Source organism: Pseudorasbora parva, chromosome 6 (genome assembly GCF_024679245.1).
Source record: "Pseudorasbora parva isolate DD20220531a chromosome 6, ASM2467924v1, whole genome shotgun sequence".
Classification (NCBI taxonomy): domain Eukaryota; kingdom Metazoa; phylum Chordata; class Actinopteri; order Cypriniformes; family Gobionidae; genus Pseudorasbora; species Pseudorasbora parva.
In genome coordinates this window covers 36737997-36751166 of record NC_090177.1, presented here as the reverse complement: position 1 = coordinate 36751166, position 13170 = coordinate 36737997, and the positions used below count along the sequence as shown (strand labels likewise).

At 41.6% G+C, this 13170-nt stretch overlaps 1 protein-coding gene across 3 annotated transcripts in view; it reads right to left on the bottom strand.

The window, feature by feature from the left end:
* Positions 1-2704: 2704 nt before the first annotated feature.
* Positions 2705-13170, bottom strand: part of LOC137078957 (cadherin-like protein 26) — a 41076-nt gene continuing 30610 nt past the window's right edge. For 2 of the 3 annotated variants that reach the window (XM_067446817.1, XM_067446815.1), the window contains exons 12-17: positions 5965-6083; positions 5211-5273; positions 4851-4916; positions 4728-4763; positions 4555-4644; positions 2705-4398 (exon numbers count right to left, since the gene is read on the bottom strand). In XM_067446817.1, coding sequence (XP_067302918.1) covers positions 4174-4398; positions 4555-4644; positions 4728-4763; positions 4851-4916; positions 5211-5273; positions 5965-6083 — 599 coding nt within the window. In that variant the 3' untranslated portion in view covers positions 2705-4173. The remainder of the gene's footprint in view (positions 4399-4554; positions 4645-4727; positions 4764-4850; positions 4917-5210; positions 5274-5964; positions 6084-13170) is intronic. The other variant, XM_067446816.1, reaches the window with a different exon arrangement.

Here is a 13170-nt window from a genome sequence, read left to right as displayed (position 1 = left end):
TATCATTAAATAAAGTTGTTATTATAATAAAACATTTTTTTAATTTGAGTTATTTTTTACCTTAAATAACACTGCCAGCTGATAGGGCTCTCTGTATGTTTACAGCATTAGGTGAGTTGTTTTTTCTTGAGATAAGGGACATCTTGTGTGCCTAATATTTATCCAAATGAGTCAATATTAAATCGAATCACAATAATTTAATTGAATTGAAATAACAAAGCATAGCTTACCAGAAATTGAACCATGTAAACACTGTAACATGTTGTCACTAAACCTAATACAATTCAGTTGTTACTAAAATGTTAGTGACAATCACAATGTACTTATTGTGATGCAATTATTATTATATTATTACAAATGTACAGTTTTTTACATTTGATTTAGCTAAGCAGTCCTATTAAATCCAATTCCTCTCAGATATCACAGCAATGAAACCAGTTTAGAACTGGGGAAATAAATACAATAGGATTAAGTTGTCTAAATATAACCGGTGTGTGCATGTGATAAATCTTTCTGTTTTTATATTTGTTATATAGGCTACTTATTAGCTACATGGCCCTACAGTGTAATGTAATACAAGGATAATCAGAGGTTTTCACATATTGACTTTTGCAGGCAAGATAGTTGAAGAAAGTAGCTGGAGCCTTACCATGAAAAGGAAGGCTAAAATTAAGAATATTACTAGCTTTTTTGCTAAAAAAAATTCCTAAGTACACAGGAGGAAGAGGGTGAGGGAAATGAAGGAGAAGGCAGTAAACTGGAGAGACCAGGAGGGTCAGAGCAGGAGAAGACAGAAGGAGACAAGGAAATAAGTGACAGAGAAGAGGAAATAAGTGAAGGAGACGAGGAAAAAGAAGAATCAGTGAGAGATGAAGAGGAGGCTCCAGATTCAGATAGGGGGACAGAGGTAGGGAGGGATCAGGAGGAAGAAGATGACAGAGAGGAAGAGAGTAGACCTTCAATTCCCACAATTCTTGTACTTTTTTATATTTTAATTTTGCTTTTTATACTGTTTTGTTTTGTTCGAACGCTGGACTTATTACTGTTGTGAATTAAAAACCTTTGTAGTGTGTAAGGGCATTATTAAACAATAAGTACTGTAGTTTAAAAGTGGTTTTGTGTTTGTTTTGTTAAAGCAATTCACATATAGGGATTTCCATGTATCGTCTACACCTGCCACCCTGCCAAGACCTCTTGCCACCCCTTTGCCCCCCCATGTAAAATTTTCTAGATCCGCCACTGCACACACAGCTTGTCAAAGAAAACCTGCTACCACTAGATGGCGGTATCCTGCCGAAACAGACACCGGCACTGTAAGCGTTCTTGTGCCTTTATAACGCTTAATGTTTCCAATCCTCCTCATGAAGACGAGGAAACGATTAACAGTACGCTAAGATTAAAAAGGTATTAATAACGCATACTTTGTATAGGCAGGCAGATTAGGCCCTGTCTAAGGCCTTGTCCACACGAAGAAGCGTTTAGCTGTATACGTATACATTTCGTACCATATCAGCGTTTCATCCACACGGATCTGGATTTTTGGAAGCATGAATCTGATATTTTCTAAAACCGGGTCCCAGAGTGGATAAATCTGAAAATGACTATCTTGCGTTTTCGTGTGTACAGCCACATATTTTGCGAAACGGTGATGTCATTTTACTACGTCTAGCACAGCGAAAGAGTTAAGGGATAAAACTATGGGCACAGGCCAAGCGCACATCAATATTGCGTCATTTAATTACCATATTTACAGTATTGTAAGGGTAGGGTTGGGGTAGGTGTAGACGTTAGTAAAACACATCTGTGTAGTAGCAAATGCATTTATTGTTATTTTATCATGAGATTTTGTCTCACCTGAGTAAAGGCTGCTCTGTGTGGTGGACTGCTCGTACACTCTCCTGACTTCTCTCTGTCCTTTCTGTTGCAGACTGACGCCTCGGACAGGGGGCTGGGTGTGGTCCTGTCCCAGGAGGTAGAGGGTGAGGAGTGGCCGGTGCTGTACGTGAGTCGGAAGCTCTCCAAGAGAGAGACCAGGTACAGCACCATCGAAAAAGAATGCTTAGCCATCAGATAGGCCGTCCTCACCCTCCGCTATTATCTCCTGGGACGGGAATTCACCCTCTGTTCGGACCACGCCCCCTTGCAGTGGCTTCACCGCATGAAAGATACCAACGCGCGGATCACCCGTTGGTATCTCGCATTACAGCCTTTTAATATCAAGGTGGTCCACATGCCGGGGGCGCAGATGGCTGTGGCCGACTTCCTTCCCAGGAAGGCTGCAGGCCGGGGTGCCATGAGGCCTTAGTTGGGTGGTGGGGGTATGTGGCGAGGGGGGCGTGGTTTCGCGAGGTCTGCACGGATGGAGGGAGTCGGGAGACGAGCGGTGAGAAAGTGGGTCTAGTGGATGATGATAAACACCTGTGTCTAATTGCAGTGATTGGCGCGGAGAGACCGGTTAAAAGCCATTCACAAGCAGAGAGTGGGGAGAGTGGGATGCTGAGGACTCGTGAGAAGGGCCGGGAGAAAAGAGACTACTATATTGTCAAGTTTAAAAAGAGTGAAGTGGGAGAAACTGTTTAAGTGAGCGAGGCGCCAGTTTATGTTGACACTGAGTTGAAAATAAAAAGACCCACGAGTTCCAGCTTATTGCCGACTCTGCCTTCTTCCTTTCCACCCACACACACAACGAACCTTGTTACAGAGACCATTTATAGTAGCATGTTCTGCATTCATTAAAGTTTTTATTAAGGACTTATCGGCTTACATATGTCAATGTACAAATAACCAACACAGTTGAACATTTTTACACACTGTAAAAAAATATTTAGAAAAAAAGTTACCTGGTTGCCTTAAAATTTTGAGGTCATTGAAATTAAAATTTTGAGTTAATACAATGGACTTTTTTGAAATTCGACAACCTTTATTAAAATATTATTAAAAGAAGTATATTGGGTAATTGTGTGTTTTATTTCTGATGACGCAGTGAAACATGATTTATCTATTTTTTTATGCGGTTCAGATACAATAATATTTTGAGTTTCTACTTATTAAACAAATTCCCTTCATTGCATCAACTCAAATTTTTAATTTTAATAAAATCAAAATTTTAAGGCAACCAGGTTACTTAATTTTTAAATTTAAACCAACAAAAACCTACTTTTTTTTTTTTTTTTTTTTTTACAGTGCAGTAATGTTTACAGTAACAGACCCAGATATGTCAGGTTTTTGCATAACACATTCAAACATGCCTATCAGTAACAAATAATGCATTATCACCATCCAGCCATGTTTTGTTTTGTTTTTTAATCAGAAAAAGCTTTTTTTTTTTTTTTTTTATACTGTTCATTTACACAACAACAGAGTTTGGGGGCCTGAAAACGCAAGCTTTTGAAAACAGGTTTCAAAGTGCAAAGTTTTAAAAATTATGCCTTTACCGTCTCCATATAAACATTGATGTCATGCACATGGATAATAAATGTTCACGTACGTGTTTCATGACAAAGTGACATAAAACTTCCTTTTTTGTTCCTTTTCGCGGATCGTTTTGACAACTTTGTCTCCTGTTTTTAGGACATTGTTGTCATGTAAACATACCCAAAGCGTATTTAACACTTACATCATGATTTACATCAGGGATGCCCAATCCTGTTCCTGGAGATCTACCTTCCCTCAAAATATAGCTCCAGTCCTGATCAGCACTTGATAATCCCAGGCAGGTGTGTTTAATCAGGGTTGGATCTGAACTCTGCAGGTAGGTAGATCTCTAAGAGCAGGATCAGGGCACCCCTGATTTATACAATAAATACAAGATAAAAAACAACAACAACAACAACAACAAAAAACAAGTAAAAAAACATAGAATATACAACATTCAAAAACAGCATTCATAATATTTTCTTTCGGAATTTTACATTTTCTCTTGCAGCCGACAGAAAATAATAAGTGGCGCTGAGTCACAACAAAATATTATTTCCACTGACCCAAAACTAAAAACCTGAGCTTCCCTCAAATAATAACTCTATTAAACAGAAGAAAATTCTTTGAAGACCCTCTTTCCAGTTGTCCCGATTTTCTGACTTAGCATCCCTGATCCCTTTCAATATTGTGTATCACTCTTTTTGATTTCATGTTTTCATTCAAAACTTGTTTTCAAAAAATAAAATAAAAAATCTGCTACACTTCTTGAAATAACTGTGATCTTTTCATCAGGTCAGGTCTGGAAATTTTTGCTAGTTTACTGAACCGGTTGTCCAGATTTCTTAGCATCTCTGGTTGGAAGTCATTCTCTGAAATAGAGATCGCGTCCAGATCGGCATTGGCCATGGCTCCTCCTTCATCTGCGTAACAGTGCGGCTCATAAACAACAAAATCCTCATCACGGCGCTGAAGAGCAAGTTTCTGAAAAATTAAAATTAAAATTAAAATCCATCCAAAATTAAAAGCCTTTCTGTCAAAAATATGGACATTTCTCTTGATTTAAAAATTATTTCTAATTGCTTCTAAAAGATGTGTCCAATCCTTTGATTTGTAGTGTATGTTGAAAGCATAAAACACCTTGTTGATGAGATCAGGAAGGTTGTTGCTCAAGTAAAACATCTTCCCAGAATAAGCACTTCTAAAACTTGATCTGATACTCGATCGCTGCTTGAAAAAAGCACAGATGAGGTAAGAAAGGCTGAGCCGATATTAGCATATGGTGTGAATTATTGATGTCACTTTATTCTTACTTGGAAATTTTCTGTGTATGAACTTCTTATGGAATTCTAGAAAACATACAGCAGAGACAGTTCATCACGAAACCAATAAAATGACCATAACTTTGGAAAATCGCTGTGGTTGTTAATACTCACCCTATATTTTGAGCGTTTGAACTGGTCGGTGTAGACTGGCTGTGACTGCTGTGTTTTATGCTTCACCTGGATATTTGGAAGTAAAATAATATAATTTTAAGAAAATGTGCATCTCCTGTATATAAAAGCAAACAGGATGCATGCAGAATGATGCCACATTAAGGAAGTATAAATAAAATTGGCCGCTCTTAACATTTTTTTTTTTAAATAAAGCATTTCATTTTTCAGTTTAAATTACTCATGAACAATGCCATGCACACAACATGCAGAAACATTTCCAGAAACATTAGGTGATAGTATTTCCCAGAATGCTCTAATTAGCCCCAAAAGCCAAACACAAAGAGATTTATTGTTACTCACGATTATGCTGATATTGTTTATGTTGGTAGAATCTGTTTTTTTAATGCCTATACTGGAAGGAACCTTTATAAAGACATCATGATTAAGATTTAAAAAAAATTAAAGGCAAGCATGGATGTTTTTTTTATCATTTAGAGTTACACAGTACTTAACACTTTACATTAAGGTTTGATTAAATATTATTTGGTAATGAATTACGTAGCATGTATTACATTGTAAAATAAATAAAAACAGAAAGAGAAATTGCTATTAAATGAACAAATGCTGTAAAAGTATACTCTGGGTGTTCCATAACACAAAAAGTATAGTGTGTTATAAAAGCTGCAGTCTGTAACTTTTTGTGCTCTAGCAATTAATGAACAGAACTGCCTGCGTCTTGTGGAAGAGCGTTATAACCAAAGCTACTCTGTTTATGTCTATGGCGAGTCATGCAAGGCGTATGCTCCTCCGCAGTGGTTTCTACCAGACCAGTCTGAAATAGTCCAAATATACACACTTATAAGTGTACCATAATGATTCAGGGTAAGAAAAAAAACACGGTTTGGAAAATGGTTTAATGTTGTACATTCTCATTATATATTTTTTGTAAATCTTGAACACAAAAAAAGTTATGGACAGCAGCTTTAAATGAATCAATGTTGATATACATAGATATCATATAGAACCTTGTTGTAAAGTGTTGTCTAAAACTGAATAAAACATAAATTCAAATATTGCTAAAATAACACTACTATGGTTTGTGTGATGAAATTACCAAGCAATCTGTTCCTGGATTTTCCGTATTTGTTTGGATAAGATGACCCAAGACATCGTCCATTTCAATCATTTTTTTCTCTGCCTTGCAGGACATCAGAAGGACCATTAAACACATTGCTGAAAATAAGAGAGATTTTTACCTTGGTGCAACCGGGGTTCAATTAAAAGTGTAAGACCCCCAGAGATGGTGAGTCATAGTAGAATGGCTGAGCGTTAATGTATGATACAGAGAATCTCACATTGATTCAGTCAAATCTTACCAATCTCTCTTCAATCTCTACGGAAATAGGTGCCATACTGTCCCATCCACTTAAGACAATAGGTCTCTGTACCGTCAATGGATGAGGTGGATCAGTTGTAAGGGTTAACAGGAGACTTGGCTACACCATTGGCTAGTAGGAAGCTATTAGCTATGCCAGTTTTTGTTATCAAGTTGAGCTAGCATGATATCCCTGTGCTGAAGCACCATCTCTTGTGATTGTGCTAGTATTAACCAATTGTCGAAGTAATTCAAAATGCGAATGGCCTGGAGTATTTTGTATATGTGCGGGGTAATAAGGCTAGGCCGAATGGAAGAACCTAAAATTGGTAAGCTTCACCACCGAAAGCGAGCCTCAGGAACTTTCTGTGTTTTGGCAATATTTCTATATGAAAATATGCGTCCTTCATATCGATCGTGATGAACCAATCGCAATGTTGAATTGCGGCATGACCATCTTTACGGTTAACATCTTGAACTTGAGTCTCTTGACTGAACAGTTTAAGCCTCTAAGATTGGACACAGCCCCTATCCTTCCTGGGAACCAGGAAGTATCTGCTGTAATAGCCTGATTCTCTCTCTGGAAGATGAGCATGTTCTATGGCCTCTTTGCTCAGAAGAGTTTGTAGCTCTTGTGACAGTTTAAGTGGAGACCACATGGAGGCTTCATGGAAGTGGAGACCGTTGAAATGTGGCAGGCAATGAATAAACTGGTTTCTGTACCCTTTCTGTACTGTGCTTGACACCAATGCAGAAATGCCTGTGTGGCAGGAGGAGTGGTCCTGTTCTCATCAGTTATTTGCCTCAAGCCTATTGTCTTTAACACTGGGCTATATAGCTTTAACGAAAGTGCTGCCTGGGATGCGTCATCATTTGGGGAACTGCTGCGTCGTTAACGCGCTTGCGTCATTCCTTCCTGGAATCCGGATGAGTGCTCATCACGGTAAGGAGATTGCGCTGCTAGTTTTATTAGTTATCACGTGTGTTTCAGTTATGAGAAGTGCGTTTTTTATTATTGTATATTTTAGAGACTGCGAGTGTCTGGAGAGCTTGTTTCTGCTGTTAATTACATAAGCTTGGTGCTGTTGGTATTAACTGGATGTGGACAGAGGAAAATAGAGTGCATCGTTAACCTCCTATTTATAAGAGGTACGCATTTGGTAAGTGTCCGCTCTTGCGTTTTAAAACGTTGTCTAAATCTATCTTCTTCTTTAGCCGTGGAAAACCTGTCTTAGTTGCTGAATGTGCGGTTGTTTCTCTGCTTTGGTCCTCGCCAAGGACAATACGGTTCTGTTGCATTTTGATTTAACACTGACGCCCTTTTCTCAACGATCGGTACGTATTTATGCATCTATTAGATCTTGAGTGAATTTAACAGAGTAACAGTCTCATTTTGTGTATGTAGGTTTTGAAGGCCCGTAACTACATTCCAGGGTGCTCCGCGTTCGTTCACGGCCGCAGTGCTGCTCTGTTTCCAACATTTATTAATTCAACTTTGTTGTTGTATTTTGTTTGTTAATATTGTTTCCTAGTTCTGCTTTATTTAATTGTTTTCTTATTTTGATTTCTATTGCTTTTGCAGCCTGATTGGCTTGGTTGTTTCTTCGATTAATTATTTCTTTGCTAGATTTCCTCTGATTGTCTTTATTTTGTTTTGGATTAATTTGTTGTAGCTTCAGTTTATTTTTCCCTCCAATTTATTGTCTTTTCGTATTTTTTTTGGTATTCTAGTATTGTGATTTTTGTTTTGAATAACTGTTTATTTACTGACACGTTAGTTGCAAAGTATAAATTGCAACGTGTTTCTTTAAATCTTTATTTTTGGGTTTTGTACAATTATTTGATTGTTTCAACAAACATTTTAAGTGATTATCTTCATTTGTATATTTTCTTTGTTTTTGACAGGGCCTGAGCACTAGGGGCAGAGGGACTGGATCTATTTAGGTGGTGGTATCTTCCTCACCGTGTGTTGCAACCGCCTCACCGTGTGTGATTTTTGGTCACTCGTGTGTGTGTGTGTGTGTGTGTGTGTGTGTGTGTGTGTGTGTGTGTGTGTGTGTGTGTGTGTGTGTGTGTGTGTGTGTGAGCACAACAAATTGTAGTGATTCTTCCTCTTTAGGTGACGTAGTCTGACTTTCTGCCTCTATTGGTAAGCTCTAGCCCTGGCCTTGATTTCTATATTCCTTTTTTTTGAAAACAAATGTCGCAGTATCCATTTTAATGTCCTTTTAAGATTGTCAATAAAGATTTTGTATGATGAATAATGTCTCTGACTCTTATCGGTGATACGAACTTGTGTATGCCTTTTGTAGGGACACATTCTAAATTCTTTGGGTGAAATTCCCATAGTGGCGTAGTCGGAGTCGAATTAGTATAATCTTATTTATTTGTTATAATTCATTAAGAATTTCCTGTCCACCACCTTATTGTCGCCACACCTGGCAGAAATTTCCATGCTGCCAGACTCTCTGACAGTGGTAATAGTTTTACCACTTCCTATTGAGGGGATGTTAGAGAGGGACAGGGAGTTAGGGAGAGGCTGGTTGGCTGACGAGAAAGGAATTGTGTAAACGCTCCCTCATGTTTTTTAGTTTCTTTAAATCTGGCAACAACCAGGTCAACTACGCCATCAAATAAACCAGAGGGGGATACTGTGGAATCTAAAAGGAACACACAATCTTTGTCTTTAATTCCAGATATATTGAGCCACAAATGCCACTCCCTGCTCACCAAAACAGATATTAATCAGCCTTGGTGCTTGGTGGCGCGAAGAGAAATTTGTGGCTTGGCGATGCTCAGCAAATGCTTCGCCATCAATAGTCCCCCCCAAAACTCACATCCTTCTAGAGTTCAGGCTGGTATGGTGTAACACCACCATGGTTTGCAGCCCGGCACCAACCTGATCTGAAGCGAGACTAGGGTATGATTGAGAATGAGCATCACCTGCGAGGCACACTTGTATCAAGTCCTCTCATGAGGGAGCTCGAAGGCATATAAGGAGGAGAACACCAGTGAAGGACAAGAGAGGATCAGGACTGGACTTCATGATGGGTAGGCGATTACTTTCATTTTGTTTATTTATTTGATTAAAATCATTAAAAAGTTTGCCGGTTCCCACCTTTTTCTTCCCTTATCTATGAACTTCGCTACAATCATCATCCTCATCATCCTCATCCCTCACATGAGCCGAAAAATCACCAAAGTGCAGTTCGGGATTACGCGGGGAGATGTGTGGATCTGGTAAACAAGCAGTTGAAAGAGACGGACCTGTCTCCTGCTCTTCAGCCAAATCCATTCTAGAACCCCCCAATCTCATTGCGGGTGAGGATTAAAAGTAGCCGAGACGAGCCTGCAGCATTTTGACTGTAAACAGTTCGCAATAGCCGGCACTCACCCCCGACTCCAATGCAGCGACCGCGTGCTCTTTCCCCAAACACATAAAGCAATAAGCATGTGTATCCACGTCTGCCATCGGTTTGTTGATTGTTAGATTGTTGACTCATTTCCAACTGATATAGATGTATTTAAGCTCAAACTCTTTTAACTGATGTTTGTAACAGAGATTAAAAAGAGAGAAATCTGCACACTGCCAGTTGAATACTAACTCCTAACAAAGATCTCAATTTGAGTTTTGAAAGGTAGATATTTTTTAGATTTTTTTCAGAGATTGCTCTGCACACCAACATAGCATGGTCTGAAAACAACAATACAGCTGATGCTTATCTATGTATAGCCTCGTGTAGCAGGTGCGCGAGTGACGTCACAAACCAAGGCTATAATGCCTTATGGTCAATTCCATTAATGTGTTACACACACTTTTCATAGCTGGTAGTAATAAGAAACTTCCCATTAGCGCTTAAAGCTAGCGCAGCATTAAGTGAAGCTTTCTAAAGAGAACAATGAAATCACCTCCACACAACGGAAACAAGCCTCAAAACACTGGAAATGCTCCCATTCTCAGCCACTATAAAGTGGGTGTGAAAGCTATAGGAATTTATACCTATTATTTAAGTATAATTTATATATAGAGTTAATGGTCTAACAAAATCCATTTTTTTATATTTTACTCTAGTACCCCTTTTTTAAACCATTAGCCAATTAATTTATATAGCCATGTGAATATACGCTGCGTGACAGGTGTCTGAAGCTACTATCGAATCACGTCAATCCTATTGACCGGCGACAGCCCATGACATCATCAATGTGCGACCAGGAAGTTTATAAGGGTGCCTACCAAACATGACACCATCTTTAGTCTAAAGGGACTGTTTGGCAGGCAGGCCCCGAGGCATGGCAACGAGACACAGTGTCTCGTTCCCTGTTCTCAGGGAACATAGGTTATATACGTAACCTGAGACGTTCCCTTTTGAAAGGGAACTCGCACTGCGTCCTAGAGTGCTTCGGGGAACGACATACCAACGCCGCCATGCTGAGGGGAGTGCATGCCCACTGGCAGTGATAACTGTCAGGACAAGCAAATTAAACTTGAAAAGCTTACACCACTCCCACTCTGGTCACACTGGGCTGTCAGTGACAGCACTCCCTACAGTCATAGCCAAAGCTATAAGCCTCAACAGAAAACTTAATGCATAAGCATGAGGTCCTACCCAGACTGCTCAAAGGCCTGGGACCAACTTCTTAAACAGAAGGGGTCCCTTTAAGGGAATGTGGCCAGAGGGCCCGAGGGCACCCCGGCCAGTTACTATTCAGAAAAAAACGTTCCCGCATGCCACCAGGGAGGCCTGACCTGGTATCGCTTCTGCGGGAAACTTTGGCATGGCCAACCCTGTCTGTTTGAAACAGAGCCTCTGGAAAGTCGCCTTCTGGTGAGGCATCCAGACTGAGGGACTGCGAACTGGCAGTATCCTTCTCGGACCGGATCTCAGAGACGGGTATCCTAGAGAGCAGTACTCAGCGTAGCGCTTTCCTAACCCTTGCTAGCGAGGTGAGTTCACCTGCTTCTTATCTTACAGAAGTGCTCAGGAGGCCAGACAGGCCTATGGACTGATCTAACAGGGAGGCCACGCGAGAATCCTATGACCGTCTGATCAAACTCAGGCGGCTGTGTGCTCATAGACGACCTTCAGAGAGGGGAGCACCTGAGCATGCCTGGTGGGTAACCCCCAGCTGTAGGCCAAACTACCAAAGGTTCTATTCTACAAAGAACTGGTAAAGAAGACCTAATCTTGGGAACTTTGCCTTCAAGGAGGCCCAGAGAGGCCTACTATCTGATAACAAGTTTCAAGGAGGCAAGCAATATTGCTGACTGCCAGAGCATTTAGACTCGCCTTTATGGAGGCCTAGTGAGGCCTACCACCTAAAAGCTAGCCCTCAGGGAGGTGTGGTGAGGCTTACTACCTGGCAGCAATGCATGCTAACTTCCCAAGCAGGCGAGTATACCTTCCCGGAGGCCTGATGAGGCCTATCACCTGATAACCTGTCTCCAGGGAGGCCTGACCTGGTGCCCTTTATCTTTGGACAGCTCGGTTTGGCCAATCCTGTCTGTTCAGGAAAACAGAGTCTCCGGACACTGCCTCGGTGAGGCATCCAGACTGAGGGACTGAAACCTGGCAGTCCTTCTCAGACCGAAACTCAGAGACGGGTATCCCAGAGAGTAATACTCAGCGTAGCGCTTTACAACTCTTGCTTGCGAGAGGAGTCTAACTGCTCAATCCAAGGATCTACAAAGCACTTGTGTTTCAAAGCACTAAGGAGGCCGGACAGGGCTACGGATTGATCTAACAGGGAGGCCTCACGAGAGGCCTGCGACCATCTGATCAGACTCAGGCGGCTGTGTGCTCATAAAATGACCCTTAGTGAGGGGAGCACCTGAGCCTGCCTGGTGGGTGACCCCCAGCTGTAGGATAAGCTACCAAAGGTTTTAATACTATAAAGAACTGGTAATAGAAGTGCCTAATCTTGGGAACTTTGCCTTCAAGGAGGCCCAGAGAGGCCTACTACCTGATAGCAAGTTTTCAGGGAGTCCTAAGAGGGGCCTACCACTTGATAGTAATTCATGTGGACTGCCAGAGCATCCAGACTTGCCTTTATGGAGGCCTAGAGAAGCCTGCCACCTCAAAGCAAGCCCTCCGGGAGGCCTGGTGAGGCCTACTACCTGCCGGCAATGCATGCTTACTCCCCAAGCAGCTGAGTTCACCTTCAGGGAGGCCTGATAAGGCCTACAAACTGATAGCCTGTGGTGAGGCATTATGGATACTTCACCTTCAAGGAGGCCCAGAAAGGCCTACTACCTGATAGCAAGTTTTTCATGGAGACCTACGGGAGGCCTACCACCTGATAGCAATACATGATAGCCAGTCAGGCTATCTGTCCAGTTGCCCTGCATAGGAACTGGCCTTCAGGGAGGCCCGGGTAGACCTACTACCTGATAGAAAGCCTTCAGGGAGGCCTGGTGAGGCCAGCCACCTGCCAGCAATATATTGCTTAACTGCCAAGGTGAATGAGTTCAACCTCAGGGAGGCCTGGTGAGGCCTACTACCCGATAGCCTGTAAGGCTAGGTGGCCAGATGTCATATGTCTGACTTCGCCTTCAGGGAGGCCTGGCGAGGCCTACTACCTAATAGCGAGTCACGCTACCTTCAGGGAGGCCTGGTGAGGCCAACCACCTGATAGTCAAGTCTCCAAGGAGGCCTGGTGAGGCCTACTACCTGATAGCAAGTCATGCTAGCTGCTTGTACAGACTCGAGAACTCGCCTTCAGGGAGGCCTGGTGAGGCCTACCACCTGATAGCAAGCCTCAAGGGTGGCCTGAAGGGGCCTACTACCTGCTAGCAATACCTGCTAACTGTCAAAGAGACTGAGACATGGGAACTCATATCCAGAGAGGCCTGGTAAGGCCTTCTATCTGGTGTTTCTTGTATCTTGCCTTCAGGGAGGCCTTGTGAGGCCTACTAGCTGATGACAAACATTCTGTACAAACCAACAT